The sequence below is a fragment of the Mustela putorius genome, unplaced genomic scaffold (genome assembly GCF_011764305.1).
Source record: "Mustela putorius furo isolate JIRA1106 unplaced genomic scaffold, ASM1176430v1.1 tig00003962_pilon_pilon_pilon, whole genome shotgun sequence".
NCBI classification, from domain to species: Eukaryota; Metazoa; Chordata; class Mammalia; order Carnivora; family Mustelidae; genus Mustela; species Mustela putorius.
In genome coordinates, this window is record NW_025422106.1 from 24,670,001 (window position 1) to 24,689,045 (window position 19,045).

A 19,045-nucleotide genomic window follows, 5' to 3' on the forward strand; every position below is an offset into this window, starting at 1 on the left:
CCCCACTGAGCAGAGAGCCCGACACAGGGCTCCATCCCACGACCTGAGCCGAAGGCAGAGGCTTTAACCCACTGAGCCACCCAGGCACCCCACAACACTTGCCTTTAATATTAGAGTTACTAGACTTAAGATTGGTTAAGAATAATTCTCTGAAAAAATGGTATCTTAATCCTTGGCATCCTTAATCCTTTCAATGAACTTTCAAAGTTCATTGAAAAATGCCAAATATTTTTATATGTACCCAAATATTGATTTGAATGAGATGTTGGCTATAACTAATAGGAAATGAGGAAATGGTGTAGCTGTTGGAAGAATTTTATTTTTTCAGGGAACTGTGCCTGAGCTTAGTCTATCTCTAATGGATCAATCTAGTCTTTTTTATTCTTGTTACTGCCTACCAACAGCAAGTCCCAGTGAATCGTGGACCTCCAAGCTGGAGGAGAGTAAGAACAAGTATACATTAAAGCCTAGGTATTTGATTAAAAACTTACAGTGATCTAACATTTTCAAATTGTGGGCATGGGAGAAAATTTTTCTCATACTTAATCGTTTACACAGAACACAGGATATTGCAAAGGAAAATTAATAGTTTGGGTAATTTGCTATCTTTATTTTTATTAGAAAGTGACTTCAGAACTCTAGAAACTTCTATCTGTAGATGGAAAAGTGAGGAAATCATAAAGATTGAATTCAGGAAATGAAGTTACTCTGAGGAAGTACTTTGTTGTCCTAGGTAATCTCATGGATTTAAACTATATATAGGGGTATTTTTCAGAATATTCATTTCATTGACTTCATAGGTTTTACTTTACTTATTTTTTTTATTTGACTGCATTGCAGCATATCATTAATGATGCAGTTTTAAATATTTTTACCTCGATTAATACTCAGAGTCAAATATGAGAACCCAGAGACACCTATAACCTGCTATTAGGTCTGATGTCATGTTAAGGAACATCATGTTAATAAAGTGATCAAGAATTTGCAGGAACACTTAAAATACCCACCACTAATTAATTTCTTTCTTTCTTTTTTTTTTTTAAAAGATTTCATTTATTTATTTGACAGAACAAGTAGGCAAAGCTGCAGGTAGAGGGAGAGGGAGAAGCAGTCTCAAGCAGTCTCTCCACCCATCAGGGAGCCTCACACAGGGCTCCATCCCAGGAGGATCATAATCTGAGCTGAAGGCAACTGCTTAACCAACTGAGCCACCCACAGAGTCCTACCCACCACTAATGAGATGAGAGATGTTCCATACGATGGGGACTCTGGAAATCAAAATTGTGTGTGTGTGTGTAAGATTTTCTTCATTTGATGGGGGGGCGTGCATATGAGCTGGGGGGAGGGGAAGAGGGAGGAAGGAGAAGCACACTCCTTGCTGAGCAGGGAGCCTAATGTGGGGCTCCATTCCAGGACCCTGAGATCATGACCCGAGCCAAAGTTAGATGTTTAATCAATTGAGCCACCCAGTTGCCCCACATATGTATGCTCTGATAGGTTAGTTGTACAAAGATGAGAATGATTTGGATGGTGCAAACAATTAAAAGAAAACAAGGGGGAAAGATGATGGCACAAGTGAAAAAAACATTTCCGGGGGAAAGACCATGTTTTGGAAGATGATTGCTTCTGTTTTCATTTCTCAAAATTTATAGAATATCAGTCATGTGACACTACCCAGTTCATACACATTCTTTGTTATGCCTTATGAAAAAAGTATCAAAAATTGGGGTGCCTGGGTGGCTCAGTGGGTTAAGTCTCTGCCTTCGGCTCGGGTCATGGTCTCAGGGTCCTGGGATCGAGCCCCAGGCTGTTCCCCCCCGACTCTCTGCTTGCCTCTCTGCCCACTTGTGATCTTAGTCAAATAAAAAAAAAAAGTGTAAAAAATTAAGTGAATAAGAACATTGGTAAGAGATCATATCCAAGGTTCACTGCAGGTGTTCATTGTACGTAAGCTGAGATTTTTAAAATACATTTAAAGGGAGCCTGGTAAGCCTCTGTCTTCAGCTCAGGTCACGAGCTCAGGGTCATGGGATCAAGCCCAGTGGCGGGCTTTCTGCTCTTCCGGGAGCCTGCTTCCACCCCGCCCTCCACAGCCTGCCTCTTAGGCCTCCTGTGAACTCTGTTTGTCAAATAAATAAATAAAATCTTAAGAATATATACATTTAAAGTTCAAAACTGATGGCAGAGGTAACATGTATGGTATTACAGAATTTGTTTATATTATTATCCTGGTTAATCCTCACTAAATCCTAAGGTATATTTCACATTTAAGTCCATTTCATAGTTGAGAGAAGCTTAGAACTTTATTAGTATTTATATAATATAAATATGGTAATTTGATTATCTGAAAACAGTTAATAAGTAAGAACGTTATGACATGCAACATGAATAGGCGGTCTTATGTCTTTTTTTTGTTGGATGCTGGTTGTCTGTGTTCTTTATAAACCTTGGTCTGATTCTCCCCCCCCAAAGATTTATTTATTTATTTGATAGAGATCATAAGGAGGCAGAGAAGCAGTTAGAGAGAGAGGGGGAAGCAGGCACCCTGCCCAGAAGAGAGCTCAATGTGGGGCTCCATCCCAGGACCCTGGGACTATGACCTGAGCTGAAGGCAGAGCTGAGCCACCTAGGCGCCCTGGTCTGTTTCTTTTTTAAGAGAAAGCCAGCAGGGAGGAGCAAAGGGAGAGAAGAATCTTAAGCGGGCTTCACACTCCACACCCACCTTGATCCCTGAGCCCTAGTGGGGCTCTGTCTCACAATCCTGAGATTATGACCTGAGCCAGAATCAAGAGTTGGAGGTGTAAACTGACAGAGCCACCCAGGCACCCCTTGGTCTGATTCTTTTGAAACAAAATGTATGGCCAGCATAACTAAGAAAGTAGCTTTTAGTTGTTTAAGTCAATTTAAGATCTTAATTCATTAAATTATACACAAGTATTTTTTCATCTTTTTTTACCACCTTTTGAAAAGAATAAAGGTTAGGGGCACCTGGGGACCTCAGCCAGTTGTGTCTGCCATTGGCTCAGGTCTTCATCCTAGAGTCCTGACTCCTTAGTGGGGAGTCTGCTTCTCACCTTTCTCTCTGCCCCTCCCCCCACTTGTGCTCTCGCTTTCTCACTCTCTCTCTCATAAATAAATAAATAATTAAAAAAAAAAAAAGATCATCTTTGCTGGGGGGAGGGGGTTTGGGAGAAGGGGGTGGGATTATGGACATTGGGGAGGGTATGTGCTTTGGTGAGTGCTGTGAAGTGTGTAAACCTGGTGATTCACAGACCTGTACCCCTGGGGATAAAAATATATGTTTATAAAAAATAAAAAATTTAAAAAAAAAGATCATCTTTATTTTTCTTTATTGAATTATTGTGTATAAAATCTATGTAAGGATAATAGGTAAAATAGTTGGAAGCACCAGGAGGGGTATATCTGTAATATGAATAGTCATGCAGATTAATAAAATATCTTACGTCCTGTTAGTGACTTCGAGAAAAATTCTGTTTTTTGCAACTGTGCTAAAAATGTAATCATTTCCAAAGTACCATGAAACATGCAGTTAATGGGAAACAGGTTTTATTTAACTTCTGAAAATTAGTGTGCAAAGGTACTCAGTAAATCTTGATTAGCATTAGTTTTTGCCTTGCCTCATTGCTATATCTAGAAGATATTGTTTGGATTAGGATATCTGGAAGATATTGTTTGGATTAGGATTATGAGCTATAATATATGTGCTTTTTAAGCAAGGTAGATAATCTGCTGATCTTTTTTTTTTGTAAGATTTTATTTATTTGAGAGAGGAGGTGAGAGAATGGGGAAGAGGGGCAGAGAGAAGCAGACTCCCTGCTGAGCAGGGAGCCTAAGGCGGAGCTCCATCCCAAAGCCCTGGGATCATGACTGGAGCCAAAGGCAGACGTTTAACAACTGAGCCACCCAGGCACCCCTCTGCTGACTCTATTATTATTATTATTATTTTAACATACAATGCATTATTTATTTCAGGGGTACAGGTCTGTGATCATCAGTCTTAACACAATTCACAGCACTCAAAATAGCACATACCCTCCCCAGTGTCCATCACCCAGCTACCCCATTCCTCCCACTCCACTCCAGCAACCCTCAGTTTGTTTCCTGAGATAAGAGTCTTTTATAGTTTGTCTCCCTCTCTGGTTTCATTTTGTTTCATTCTCCCTTCCTTTCCCTATTATCCTCTGTCTTGTTTCTCAGATTCCTCAGTATCAATGAGATTATAATTGTCTTTCTCTGACTGACTTATTTTGCTTAGCGTAATACCCTCTAGTTCCATCCATGTCATTGCAAATGGCAAAAAAGATTTTTTTGTTGTTGTTGGCTACATAATATTCCATCGTGTATGTATACCACATCACCTTTATCCATTCATTGATGAACATCTAGGCTCTTTTCATAGTTTGGCTGTTGTGGACATTGCTGCTATAAACATTCAGGTGCATGTGCCCTTTCGGATCACTATATTTGTTACCTTTGGGGTAAATACCCAGTAGGACAATTGCTGGGTCGTAGGGTAGCTCTGTTTTCAACTTTTTGAGGAACCTCCTTACTCTTTTCAGAGTGGCTACGCCAACGTGCATTCCCACCAACAGTATAGGAGGGCTCCCCTTTCTCTGCATCCTCGTCAACATCTGTCATTTTCTGACTTGTTAATTTTAGCCATTCTGACTGGTGTGAGGTGGTATCTCATTGAGATTTTGATGTGTATTTTCCTGATGCCGAGTAACGTTAAGTAGTTTTTCATGTGTCTTTTGGACATTTGGATGTCTTTGCAGAAATGTCTGTTCATTGCTGACTCTCTTTAAATAAAGCATTGTCAAGTGACAATTTCATGAGAGCGGGAGTCATTGGTAATAATCCAGTTACTATAGTATAGGTCTTTGGTGTCTCTCCTAAACTCTTAGGTCTGCATATATTAACAAATCTGATTATTTCCCTTTTATATTTGTTAATATCTACTGTTACCATATAATTAGTTGTTTGTTTTTCCCCTTATCACACGTCCTTTATTTTCTGTATATTCCCTATTTCATAAACTCATGGTTAGCAGGAACCCTTGTACAAAATAAATTATTAATGAAATATGTTATAAAGGTTGTTCGGTGTGAAACCTACAATAACTCATGGAAACTGGAAATGAAAAGAATTTAAATTAATAATTCACTCACCATCTAGTTTTGTAAGATTTTTTAATGCTCTATTATTTATATTTTCTTTTTTTACTTTTCCCCTTTCTCTTTCTTTGATGAGGTGCTTATCCAAGCAGTAAACGTTGTTTAGGAGAGCTGCTGCATTTTTGTAGCAGCTAAACAGATACAGTATTAGAATGTAGAATGGTTTAAGAATTCTGCATTCCAAAAAATAATGAAGCTTTTGTTTCTAGTGCTTAAGCAACACAGATCTGATCTCTGAGAACGTCTGGATATTGACATGCAAATGAATAAATGAGACTCTTTTTTGAAATATGTTTGTAATATATATAAGTAGTTTAGGAGGGATTATTGAAGTGCTGCCAAAATACATTTCAGAAATGTTAAGTCTTCTCATTATGTTGACTTTGGAAGAGTTTGTAAACCGCCTTGAAATGCGTATAGTATTTTGTTTATATGTGCTTCTTTGAGGGAAGAGATCTTGATTTTCATTACTTTTCAGAGGAATCCAGTGACCCCCCAAAAAAGATTAAGAACTCCTTCACCAAGTGGTTTGAAAACATTGCCTGGTTTATTTGTACTGTTGGTTATAAATATAGATTGTTCGTTGCAAAATATTCTAAACTATCTCTTTTGCTCTATTGGAGAACCATTTATTTTTGTGCCATGTGATATTTTACAGTTTTATGTTAAAATATTAACCAACCTAAAAGGTAAATCTGAGAAATACTGTACATTATATTCTTAGATTCTTAGCCCCAAGATTTTATTTTTAAGTAAGCTTTACACTCAACATGGAGTTGAGATAAGAGCTACATTGGTCCACCAATTGAGCAAGCTAGGTGCCCCACTACACAAATTTTTTTGACACATATCCCAGACATATCATTTTACTGATAATTTTTTTTTTTTTTAATTCTAAAAGTCTTAAAAATAACCACAGTATTGGGGCACCTGCGTGGCTCAGTTGGGTAAGTAAGTGCCTGACTCTTGATTTCAGCTCAGGTCATGATCTCAGGGTTGTGAGATACAGCCCTATGTCCATCTGGGCATGGAGCCTCTGTCCCCCACCCCCCGTAACCCCATGCACATGCGCTTGCTTGCTCTCTAAAATAAATAAATAACCACAATACCATTATGATTCTTGAAAAATTCAGTTATTCTTTAATATCATCAGACCTCCATCCATTGTTCATTTTCCCCAAATATTTGTTCGTTGATTTATTTTGCAGTTTATTTTTCAACCAGTTTTTTAAAATCCAGATCTAAATAAGGTCCATAAACTGCAGTTGTTGATATGTCACTTGTGACTTTCAATCTGTAGGTTTCCCTTTCTGGCTCTTCTTCCTTTCCTTGAAATTTATTTGAAGAAACTGGGTCATTTATTTTATAAGGCTTTTCAGAGTCTGGATATTGCTGGTTATATCCCCATGGTGTCTTTAACATACTCCTCTGCCCTTTGTACTTCTTGGAAATAGATAGTTGGAGCCAGAGACTTTAACAGATTCAAACTTGATTTTGTGGCGAGAATATTTTATAGATGGTGCAGTGATACTCTGTCATGTCTGGTTGCCTTTGGTTGATTGGGGGTAAAAATGGTGGTATTAAAATTCTTTATTCCTTTCTTCATTTCTTCTGTATCTTTGGTTGAAAAAAACGTTTCAACATTTCCAAATATTTCTAAGATATTTATGGTACTGTCTTCATCTTTCTGCACTTATCAGCCCATTTATATATGGTTTCTGCATGTTAAATCACATCCTTATCATTTTACTGAAGCCATTCTCATCAGGGTTATCAGTGTGCTCTACATGGAATGGAGCAGACCCATTTTAGACCTTGTTTTGCTTAGTAGTTGGGTAATTTTGGATACTGTTGATTGCTGCTGCTTCTTGAAATACTCCCTTTGCTTCTGTGATGTACTCTCTCCTGTTTGTACTTTTGCTTCTTTAACTGCTTTCTCTTAACTTCAATTGTAGACTTATTTATTTATTATTATTTTTTAAGGCGTTGGTTTGTTCTGCCTGGCTCTAGCCTAGACCCTCTGCTTAGCTAGCTCTGCTCATTCTCCATGGGTCCTCCATTCTCATGGCTTCAGTTAACACCATCTCTAAACTGATAAGTGCCAAACGATTTTTTGTTTTTTGATTTTTGGGGTTTTTTGATAGGTTGGTTCTCTTCAAAGCTGAGTTGTTTATACTATTTCGTACTAAAAATCTCATAGGCCTTGGAATCAACATACCTGAAATGGAACAAATCATACTTTCCTCATCCCCTCACACATAGGAGTTTCCTATTCAACATAGTTTTAAGCCAGAAATCTTTGGAAGTTATCCTTGACTTCTTGCTTGACCTTTTTCTCACCTTTCTGCCTACATGTAGTTACCAATCACTTAAGACTTACCTGGTAAATAATTTAAATTCAACTAATTCTCTTCATGCATTGTTGCTGTATGCTAGTGTGAATCCCCATCATCTATTACCTTCATTATTGTGAGCCTCCTGTCTGGTCTGTTCCTTTCCTGTCTTTCTGGTCCATTTTTTGGTATTTGAGTAAGAGTGATTTTTCTGAAAAACATATCTAATGGACCCCCCTTGCCCCTAGGATAAATGTAAAGACCTGAGATTGTTTTATGATCTTCTTTCTTGAGTCATTGTCTCCTATGTAATACTTGTCCTGCTTTTGCACTGATGGTTGTTTTTTGTTTGGTTGGTTGGGTTTTTTTAGATTTAATTTATTTGAGAGAGAGCAGGGGGAGGGGCAGAGGGGGAGAATCTCAAGCAGACTCCACACTGAGCACAGAGCCTGATAGTGGGGCTTGATCTCATGACCCAAGCCAAAATCAAGTCGGATGCTTAGTCAACTGAGCCACCCAGATGCCTCTTTTTGCACTGTTTTAACTGACTGTTTCAGTAGGCTGTAAACTTCTCAAGCATAAAGACCAAGTATTTTCCTTCATTAGACCTTGTGCCTGGGACATAGTAAGTGTTTTGTAAATGCTTGATGAATTAATAAATTGTGGAGGACACAGTTACATATTCAGTAATTTGTTTATGTCTTGGTTTTATTGTTATTAGATCATCCTGCTATTCTAGTACTGCTATCACTTTTGTACACTGATTTAGTTTTTTAGCTAGAGGTAGTCTCTCCATAATTAAATTGGACACTGTAGATTACCATTGTCCCAGATAATAAATAGAAGACAGTTCAGATAGTCACCGTCATCAGATAATCCTTACCCTAATGTGACCTTTATCAGGAGTCCCTAGATGCTTTTGCTTGGTGGCAGTTAAGAGTTAGAAAAGTGAGGGGTGCCTGGGTGGCATAATCAGTTAAGCGCCTGGCTCTTGGTTGCAGCTCAGGTCATGATCTTGGGCCATGAGATCAAATCCCACCTTGGGCTCCACACTCAGCACAAGTCTGCTTGAGACTCTCTCCCTTTCCCTCTGCCCCACCTCCCACACTCACAAGTGCTCTCTCTCTCTCAAATAAATAAGTCTTAAAAAAATAAAAAAGATTTAGAAAAGTGAATCTTAAATAATAGAAGTTGTTAAATACCAAAGAGAGATGGTTTTCTGGGTTGTCCATTGTGTTTGGTTCTCATTCCTCTTTTTATTACTGACATTTAGTCATATTTTTCTGAATTTAAAGAGATGTGGTGCTTTTCAGCTGTCATTTTGAGCCAGATGGTCTCTAGATTGGAAGAATCATTAAAGATCATAAAATAAATCCCTGTTTGTATTTGCTAAAATTGCTAAACGGAAGGATCTTCATCAGGGTCGATAGCTACTATCAGGAACATCTGAGCACTCACTTTTTGACTTAGGGATCATATTTAAAACAAGAGTTTGCTCTCATTTTTTTTTTCTCTTACTCTTTGACTGGCTTATTCATCACTGTGTCCCCCGTGCATACAACAGTGTGACTGGCATAGCACAAAAAGGGATTCAGTAGTCTTGGTCTTTTCTATCCCTGATATGTCTCTTAATAGGTGGCCCTACAGGCCCTTCATTAGATGTTAATTTCACTTTATTTAGAGGATGATTTCCTGTTTGTTTCAAGTGTCCCTGCCCACAAAATTTTGTATGTACCAGTAGTCTGTATTGTAAGTAAGACTATCTCAAATATATTTTCTAAACACAGTGGAAATTCTATCTAGCTAGTTTTGTACAGAGTGGCAATACAAACTAAACTTTTTTTTGTAAAATAGGAGATTTGAAGAATAATTCTTTAAGAAATAGTTTTTTATTTTTCTTAACTTCTACTTAAATTTACTCTGATTGAACAGTACTTTTTAGATGTTATACAGAAATTGATTTTACAGGGTTAAAATATAAAGAAAGGGCTCGAAAGGGTTTAGAGGATTGGATTATTTTATGAACACATAGACTCTAGGGTAGCAGGTGCTTCTAAAGAACACAAAATATATTCAAAGAACATGAAATTGTTTCTTGATTAAATGCATTGGTTAAGAGAACATGTGTTTGGTGAATAGTTTATCTGCATAATATCAACTATTCTGAGGTTGTTACTCCCTTATATTCAGTCTTGAAGATTATATCACGGGCACCTGGGTGGCTCAGTCATTAAGCTTCTGCCTTCGGCTGAGGACATGATCCCAACCCAGGTCCTGGGATCCAGCCTGGGTCTGTCCAGCAGGAAGCCTTGTTTCTCCCTCTCTCACTTCCCCTGCTTGTGTTCCCTCTCTCACTGTCTATCTCTCTGTCAAGTAAATGTATAAAATCTTTAAAAAAAAAAAGATTACTTCAGTTATGGGTTTTTTGTTTGTTTGTTTTAAAGATTTTATTTATTTATTTGACACACAGAGATCACAAGTAGGCAGAGAGGCAGACAGAGAAAGAGGGGGAAGCAGGCTCCCCGCCGAGCAGAGAGCCTGATGCGGGGCTCGATCCCAGGACTCTGAGATCATGACCCGAGCTGAAGGCAGGCTTAACCCACTGAGCCACCCAGGCGCCCCTAAAGATTTCAGTTTTAAGTAATCTCTGTACCCACCATTGGGCTTGAACCCACAACCCTGAGATCAAGAGTTGCACGCACCACCAACTGAACTAGCCAGGTGCCCCTCCCCCTTTTTTAACTTTGAGGGAGAGCTAATAATCTAGAGAAATTATATGTTAGTATTTGAAATTTAATAAAATTGATAACCAATATTTTTCTGGCAGGTGACATGGTTGGGCATGGGTAAACTTAAAAATAGTACTGTTTCGGTTCAGTAAAACTATAAGGTAGTTTAAAAAATACTAATATTATGGCATTGATTATAACGGAAAACATAATAAATTCATGTTAGCATTAAGTAAACCTCGAAAGAGTATACTGCAAGTAATAGAAATTACTTTCTCTCTCTCTCTCCTCCCTTAGGTGGAATGAACCTTATTCGTTGACTATCTCCTGATTGCTGGTTGGATTCACTTGTAAAAGAATCGTCTTCCCCTTTGTGGACACCACTTAGTGGCATATTTAATTATAAATCCAGGGATCACAAAGCTTTTTGATTTCCCAAAGGAGGGACATACCACTATATCAAAGAAGCTTGATATTACAGCCAAAATGGTGCTGTCCCAGAGACAACGAGATGAACTGTAAGTTTCTCTGTTTTGTGTGGTTTTTAAAAAATCCTCTCCTAAAAGACAAAGTAGTAAATTAAAATACAGCTTTGGGAGAGCTATTCTTAGATTAAAACTATTACTGTAAGTGTTCAGATATTGTTTTGGGCAGTTTGGTCTGATTTTAAAACTGGATCTTTGAAGTAGTGTTACACCCTTGTGACTTTATTGTATATAAATTTAAAGCAGAACATATAAGTTAGTTGGGATAAGTTTTACTCTGAGCTTGTCTTAAATATATTACGTTCAGTAGGAAAATAGATCATTCAGAGTTCTAAATTTTTTTGTGTGAAATGTGTGCATTAGAAAAATGAAGCCCTTTATGTTGTTATTATTAATTCCTTTCCTTTGCCTTATTGTATTTTTTTATCTTTATCATCCAGGGGCTGTTAGAGGATTTGAAATTTATGAGGTGGATAACATAATAGTTAATGTAAATACATTAATGACAGAGGCATAAAATGATTTGACCACTGATATTTTATAGTATCTTGTTGCATCCCATATATTATAGCATTCTGTTTTTGTAGGTAAGGAATAAGAGGAATAATTTAGCTTCATGTTCTAGATTTTTAAATTTTATGTGGCTTTTTACAAAACTATTTGGGAATAATTTCAGATTTATAGGTAAGTTGTAAGATTGGTACAAAGAATACTTAATATACATTTTATGCACTTCACCTGTTTTGTAACATTTTTATACCATTTTGTACCATTTTCTTTATCATTTTTACTTTGTACCTGTGTGTTTGTGTGTGTGTACCTGCAGTATTTTTTCCTGAACCATTTGAGAATAAGTTGCATATACAAAAGTTCTTAAGGATATTCTTCTGTAAAACCATAGGACAGTTGGCAGTTCAGCAAATTTAACATTGACATGATAGGTTTATTGAATCTACCTTCCATATTGCAATTTTTTCAGTTGACCCGATAATGTCCTTCATTGCAGGGTTCTTGGTTTGTTTGTTTTCTCTCTCTCTCCTTTCTAGTACACTGCCCATACAAGATTAGGTAATGTATTTAGTTGTCATTTCTCTTTAGTCTTTGTTATTTTTAAAGATTTATTCCTTTATTTCAGAGAGGGAGAGAGAGAAAGAATCTCCAGCAGACTCCCCACTGAGCATGTTGCCCGGTGGGGGCTTTACTTTTTTTTTTTTTTTTTTAAGATTTTATTTATTTATTTGACAGAGATCGCAAGTAGGCAGAGAGGCAGGCAGAGAAAGAGGGGGAAGCAGGCTCCCTGCTGAGTAGAGAGCCCGATGTGGGCTCCATCCCACGACCTGGGATCATGACCTGAGCCCAAGGCAGAGGCTTAACCCACTGAGCCACCCAGGTACCCCGGGGGCTTTACTATTTTGGACAGAGAGAGAGAGTACAAGTGAGAGGGGAAGAGGGAGGAGGAAGAATTTAAAGTAGATCCTGTGCAGAGCCTGACATGGAGCTCCATCTCAGGACCCTGAGATCACAACCTGACCCACAACCAAAAGTTGTGTGTCAGCCTTGTGCCACCCAGGCATGCCTAGAACAGTAATATTTTTGAGGAATAGTTGGTTTGGGTTTTATTTAATAGTATATTCCTCATTTTGTAGCTGTTGAATGTTTCTTCATGATTAGATTCAGATTATGTATTCTTGACCAGAATACTATGTAAGTAATTTGTATTCTTAACAGGATATCATGTCTAGAGACACAAAATGTTTATCTACCTCTCAGTGGTGATGCTAATTTTGATCCCTCAGTGGATTTCTCCACTGTCTAGTTACATTAATTTTCTTTTTAACACATAAAAAGACATTTTAAGACCATGCAAAACATTTTTTTTTTAAGGTGTATTTATTTGAGAGAAATCAAGCTAGTGCGGTGAGTAGAGGGAGAATACCTCAAGCAGACTCTTCACTGAGCTCAGAGCCTGTTGGGGCTTAGTCCCACAACCCTGAGATCATGACCGGAGCTGAAATCAAGAGATAGCCACTTGGGGTGCCTGGGTGGCTCAGTGGATTGGGCCTCTGCCTTCGGCTCAGGTCATGATCTCAGAGTCCTGTGATTGAGCCAGCATGGGGCTCTTTGTTCAGCGGGGAGCCTGCTTCCTCCCCCTCCCTCTGCCTGCCTACTTGTGATCTATCTCTCTCTCTCAAATAAATAAATAAAATCTTAAAAAAAAAAAAAAAGAGAGCTGCTTAACTGACTGAGCCACCCAGTGCCCCCATGCAAAACATTCTTATTTCCATCAAATTTTCCCACTAAATTTAACATCCATTGATAATTCTTGCCTGAACCATTCTTTACTACAGTGGTTGCAAAGTGATGATTTTCATACACAACCACTCATTCTACGTTACTAGTCATTACTCAGCCTTTTGCTGTAATCAAGGGACTTTTCTGCATTTCTTCTTATTTAGTTGGGGTTTTTTTTTTCATTATTGGTATGAACTCCTAAGTTCTCATATTTTCAATAGTTTTTTTCATTCATTACTTTTCTTATACTTTTGCTGTTTGACTATTCCAGAATGGCCCATGGGAACCTCTTCAGTTGGCTCTTACTTATTCTTACTTTCTAGCATAACAAGGTGGTCCATGCTTATGTGTACCCATCCTGCCTTAATCCTAGAATCAGTCATTGCTGCAATAAGTCGTGGTTCTTCTTAGTGGGGAATGGCATTAGACATCAAGATATGGGTACTAAGTGTATTTATTGCTGTGGGGTGTCTGCTTCTGGGCTCTTTAAGTAGACAGAAACAAGAAATGTGTACATATAAATATTACAGATGCCCTGGTACATATGTATACTAAGGTTATCTCAGTCTTGGCATTACTGACATCTTGGGCTAAATAATTCCTTACTGTGGGATCTGTCCTATACACTGCCAGTTGTTTAGCAACATCCCTGGCCTCTACTCACTAGATGCCACAATAAAAAATGTCTCCAGATATTGCTGTCTCTCCTTGGGATGGGGCATGTATGTGCAAAATCTCCCTGAGTTGAGACCCACTAATACACATACACATTTACAGGTACTTAATTTTATTTTTTTAAAGATTTATTTATTTATTTGACAGAGAAAGATCACAAGTGGGCAGAGAGGCAGGCAGGGTGGGGGGAGCTGAGCAGAGAGCCCAATACAGGGCTCAGTCCCAGGACCCTGAGATTATGAGCCGAAGGCAGAGGCTTAACCCTCTGAACCACCCAGGCACCCCTACAGGTACTTATTTTAGAAATCTTTAGGCTATCCCAATACTTCTAAGTCCAGTCTATTCTGAAAAGGACTGCTTTCCTCCCTACTGTCTCTTTCTTCTTCTGTAGCAAGACCTGACCCCCAGTAATATCAAGACATTGACTCATTTGCTCAATCCTATAATACTTAAAAAATAGTTTCAGATTGTTAAAATTTTACCACTTCAGAAAAGAAAGCTTCCTAGAAGGGTTTAAAATTTATATGCAGTTTTCCTCCCATCTATTCCCTAGATTGAAAATACATAATTGAATACTGTGTCTGTAAGTTACTTGGATTATTTTCATTTTGTTTCTCTCCCTCTTTCTGTGGTTATATTATTCATTTGAGATATAGTTGTGTTCATCTGTTCCAGTTGTTCAGTTTTGTGTGTTTTGCATTTTCTCTTCTTTCCCATCCTTGTTAATTTAATATTTTGAATATGTAGAACATTATCTATACAAAAATGGATACTCAGGAATATTACTCTCTCCTGAATCCTTTCTATGAAGTTACTCCCTCCTTGCCCCCTGTAAGACCCAACTTCATTCACTGTTTAATAGAGAGAGGGATGCCTGGGTGGATCAGTCAGTTAAATATCTGCCTTCGGCTCATGATCTCAGGGTCCTGGGATTTTGATTTTTGATTTTGGCTCAAGTCATGATCTCAGTGTCATGGGATATAGCTCCACATTGCTGGGCTTGAGCTGGGCATGGAACCTGCTTAAGACTTTCTCTCTCCGGGCACCTAGGTGGCTGAGTCAGTTAAGCATCTGCCTTCAGCTCAGGTCATGATCCCAGGGTCCTAGGATTGAGTTCCGCATTGGGTTCCCTGCTCCTTGGTGAGCCTGCTTCTCTCTCTGCCTCTACCTTTCTCTCTCTCTGTCTCTCATGAATAAATTTTAAAAATCTTTTAAAAAAAAAGATTCTCCCTCTGCCCTTCCCCTTCTCTCCCTCTATAAAAGGAAAAAAACAAAGAGAGATACATGTATGTTTTATGTTTTATTGTTTCTCCCCCTTTTTTTTTTTTTAAAGATTTATTTATTAGAGATAGAGCAAGAGAAAGAGCACCACTGGTGGGAGGGGCAGTGGGAGAGGGAGAAGCAGGCTTTCCACTGAGCTGGGAGCCCCATGTGGGGCTTGATCTCAGGACGTCTGGTCATGACCTGACCGACTGAGCCCCCCAGGCATCCCTTGTTTGTCCTTTCTTAAGTAAAAGGTGGCACATGATATGTGTTCTTTTGTGCTTTGCTTTTTTTCCATTAGCAGGATCTCCCAGAAGTCAGTTTATTTATTTATTTTTAACAACTTTTTTCTTTTTCTTTTCTTTTTTTTTATTAACAACTAGATAGTACTCTACTGTGTATATACCATGTTTCTTTAACCATTCTCCCATGTTGGAACATTTAGGTTGTTTCCACTATTTTGTAACTATAAATATGTAATTAATAACTCTACTTATGTACTTTTATGTTAATGAAGATATATCTGGTTTTTAATCATTCTTGTTTCTAAATCCAGATCTTGGGGCATGTGGGTGGCTCCTTGGGTTAAGCTTCTGCCTTCGGCTCAGGTCATGATCTCGGGGTCCTGGGATCAAGCCCCGCATCGGGCTCTCTACTCAGTGGGGAGCCTGCTTCCTTCTCTCTCTCTGCCTGCTTCTCTGCCTACTTGTGATCTGTCTTTCTGTCAAATAAATAAAATCTTTATTAAAAAAAAAATCCAGATCTTTTTTTTCTAGATAGCTGTGCACTGACTGTAAGTCATCCTTATTACCCTCATAACCAACATTAATATTTAAATATTGTGGCCCAAAATAGAGCTTTATTATTATTATTATTATTTTTAATTTATTTGCTAGAATTGCATAAGCTATGGGAGGGTCAGAGGGAGAAATAGACTCCATGCAAGTAGGAAGCCTGATGTGGGGCTCGAGTCCCAGGACCCTGAGACTGTGATCTAAGCTGAAGTCAGATGCCCAACCGACTGAGCCACCCAGGTGCCCCAAAATAGAGCTTTTTTTTTTTTTTTTTAATTTTTTTTTTAAGATTATTTATTTATTTATTTGAGAGAGACAGTGAGAGAGATCATGAGTGAGGAGAAGGTCAGAGAGAGAAGCAGACTCCCCGTGGAGCTGGGAGCCTGATGTGGGACTCGATCCCGGGACTCCAGGATCATGACCTGAGCCGAAGGCAGTTGTCCAACCAACTGAGCCACCCAGGCGTCCCCAAAATAGAGCTTTTAATTTGAATAAAAATCAGTTGAGGAGAGAACCTAATTTCAGGTGGCTAAATTTATAGGGGATTTTAGGTAAGAATGACATGAGAGTGCTCTTTCAGCAAAGAAAATTGGTTTTACATCTAAATGTAAACTTGGGGAATAGAAAAATCTTGAGAGGGGCGCTTGGGTGACTCAGTGGTTTGAGCCTCTGCCTTTGGCTGGCTTGGGTCATGATCTCAGGGTCCTGGGATCAAGCCCCTTATCGGCCTCTCTGCTCAGTGGGGAGCCTGCTTTTCCCCCTTTCTCTGCCTGCCTCTCTGCCTACTTGTGATCTCTCTCTCTTTTTCTCTCTCTCTCTCTGTCAAATAAATAGATAAATGAATCTTTTTAAAAAAAAAAAAAAGAAAAATCTTGGGGAGTTTTTAGTAAGGAGATAAAGTGATGGTTTTTGCTTTTTCTCCCATTTTTGAAAATAATATATATTTACTAAGAGGAAGAAACAAATGTTTATGTACCTCTTACAAGTAAGATACATTTTGGCACTTAAGTTTGCCTTTGCAACATTTTAGCATTTCTAGAATGTTGGATACCATTTAGCTTGTAAAATACGTTGAGGTGTTTTTGGGGTTGAAATGCAATGAATTTTGACATACTGGAAGCCCATCGTTTGAGCAGTGCTGCTAAGTATGATTCAGCTCAGCAAATGTATATTGCCTGCCTTCTTTGTTTTTACTTTGCTGTGGCATACAAATATTGAGTAATAACAAATTCATTTATGTGAATATGACTGATATCTTTATTTAACAGATAAATTGAGGATGGGAAAAATTAAGATGACCAATTTCATGACTAGTAATAGAGGCAGAACAAGTTTCCCAATTTTAAGTTCACTATCCATTAAATATTACAATTCTATTACCAAAATTAATATAAAATTAATATAAAAATTAATATGGCAGAAGGAGAGCCAAGAGAAACCTATCCTTGTCAATATTTAAAAATGTACTTCTAGGGGTGCCTGGGTCACTCAGTTAAGTGTCGGCCTTTGCCTCAGATCATGATCTCAGGGTCTTGGGATTGAGCCCCAGATTGGGTTCCCTGCTCAATGGGGAATCTGCTTCTCCCTCTGCCCCTCCTTGACTGTTCTCTTTCTCTCCCCCTCCCTCCCTTTCAAATAAATAAAATCTTCAAAATACAATAAAAAATGAAAATGTACTTGTAAATGTTTTGGAGTTAAGAGAACAAAATGAAACTTAGGAAACGAAATAAATAATAATGAGGTTACTTAGGATAAAAACCAGTGTACATAAAGTTAGATTGTCTAATGAGTCTTTTAAAAAACCAATGGTCAGGGGCACCTGGGTGGCTCAGTTATTAAGCATCTGCCTTCGGCTCAGGTCATAATCCCAGGGTCCTGGGAACGAGCCCCACATTGGGTTCCCTGCCCTGCGGGGGGCCTGCTTCTTCTCCCACTCCCCCTACTTCTGTTCCCTCTCTCACTGGGTCTCTCTGTCAAATAAATAAATAAAATCTTTTAAAAAAAAATAAAAAATAAAAACAACAACAACAACAACAAAAACCAAAAACCAAAGGTCAGGGTCAGGGATGGCACCTGGGTGGCTCATTGAGTTGAGCCTCTGCCTTCTACTCTGGTCATGATCTCAGAGTCCTGGGATCGAGCCCCGAATCAGGCTCTCTGCTCGGCAGGGAGCCTGCTTCCCCCTCTCCCTCTGCCTGCCTCTCTGTCTGCTTGTGATCTCTCTCTGTCAAATAAATAAATAAAATCTTAAAAAAAAAAAACAAAACCCAAAGGTCAGGTGGGGCCTGGGTGGCTCAGTGGGTTATAAAGCCTCTGCCTTTGGCTCAGGTCATGATCTCAGGTCCTGGCATCGAGCCCTGCTTCCCCTCTCTGCCTGCCTCTCTACCTACTTGTGATCTCTGCCTGTAATCTCTGAAATAAAAAAATAAAAAAACAAAGGTCAGAAATGAGATACACATTCAATTCAAGAATAAGAACAACCGGGGCGCCTAGGTGGCTTAGTTGGTTAACTGACCAACTCTTGAGTTTAACTCATGATCAGAAGTTTGTGAGATTGAGCCCCACTTCTTTGGGCTCTGCTTTCAGTGACCAGTCTGCTGGGAATTCTCTTTCTCCTTCTGCCCTTCCCCCCACTTGTGCTTGCTTTCTCTCTCTAAGACAAATACATCTTTTTAAAAAAAGAATAAGAACAATGAAATAAGCCCAAAGGAAACAAAGAGAAAGAATTTTTTTAAAAAGCAGAAATTAATAAAATAGAAAATATAACCTGGTAAACTTGATTAACAAAATTAAAAACTAGCTTTTAAGGGACGCCTGGGTGGCTCAGTTGGTTAAGCTGCTGCCTTCGGCTCAGGTCATGATCCCAGGGTCCTGGGATCGAGTCCCGCATTGGGCTCCTTGCTCAGTGGGGAGCCTGCTTCTCTCTCTGCCTCTGCCTGCCGCTCTGCCTGCTTGTGTTCTCCCTCTCTCTCTCTGACAAATAAATAAATAAAATCTTTAAAACAAAAAAAACCTAGCTTTTAAGAAAGACCATTAAAAAAATTGATGAATAAAGAAAATAGACACAGATGAATAATACAGTAATGAGAAAGGAGACATAAAATGAACTCCGAGGTGATTTTCAAAATTATGAAAATGTTCTAGCCTATTAAATTAGAAAATCTGAGTAACCAGGTGATTTTCTAGGAATATATATGTAATAAAATTGGTTCAGAAAGTAGATAAGGGGCGCCTGGGTGGCTCAGTGGGTTAAGCCGCTGCCTTCGGCTCGGGTCATGA

At 38.6% G+C, this 19,045-nt stretch overlaps 1 protein-coding gene across 1 annotated transcript in view; it reads left to right on the forward strand.

Annotated features, from left to right (window-relative positions):
- PAFAH1B1 (platelet activating factor acetylhydrolase 1b regulatory subunit 1) overlaps window positions 1-19,045 on the forward strand; it is a 93,325-nt gene that overhangs the window by 32,319 nt on the left and 41,961 nt on the right. The window contains exon 2 of the mRNA XM_045070265.1: window positions 10,555-10,775. Coding sequence (XP_044926200.1) covers window positions 10,744-10,775 — 32 coding nt within the window. The 5' untranslated portion in view covers window positions 10,555-10,743. The remainder of the gene's footprint in view (window positions 1-10,554; window positions 10,776-19,045) is intronic.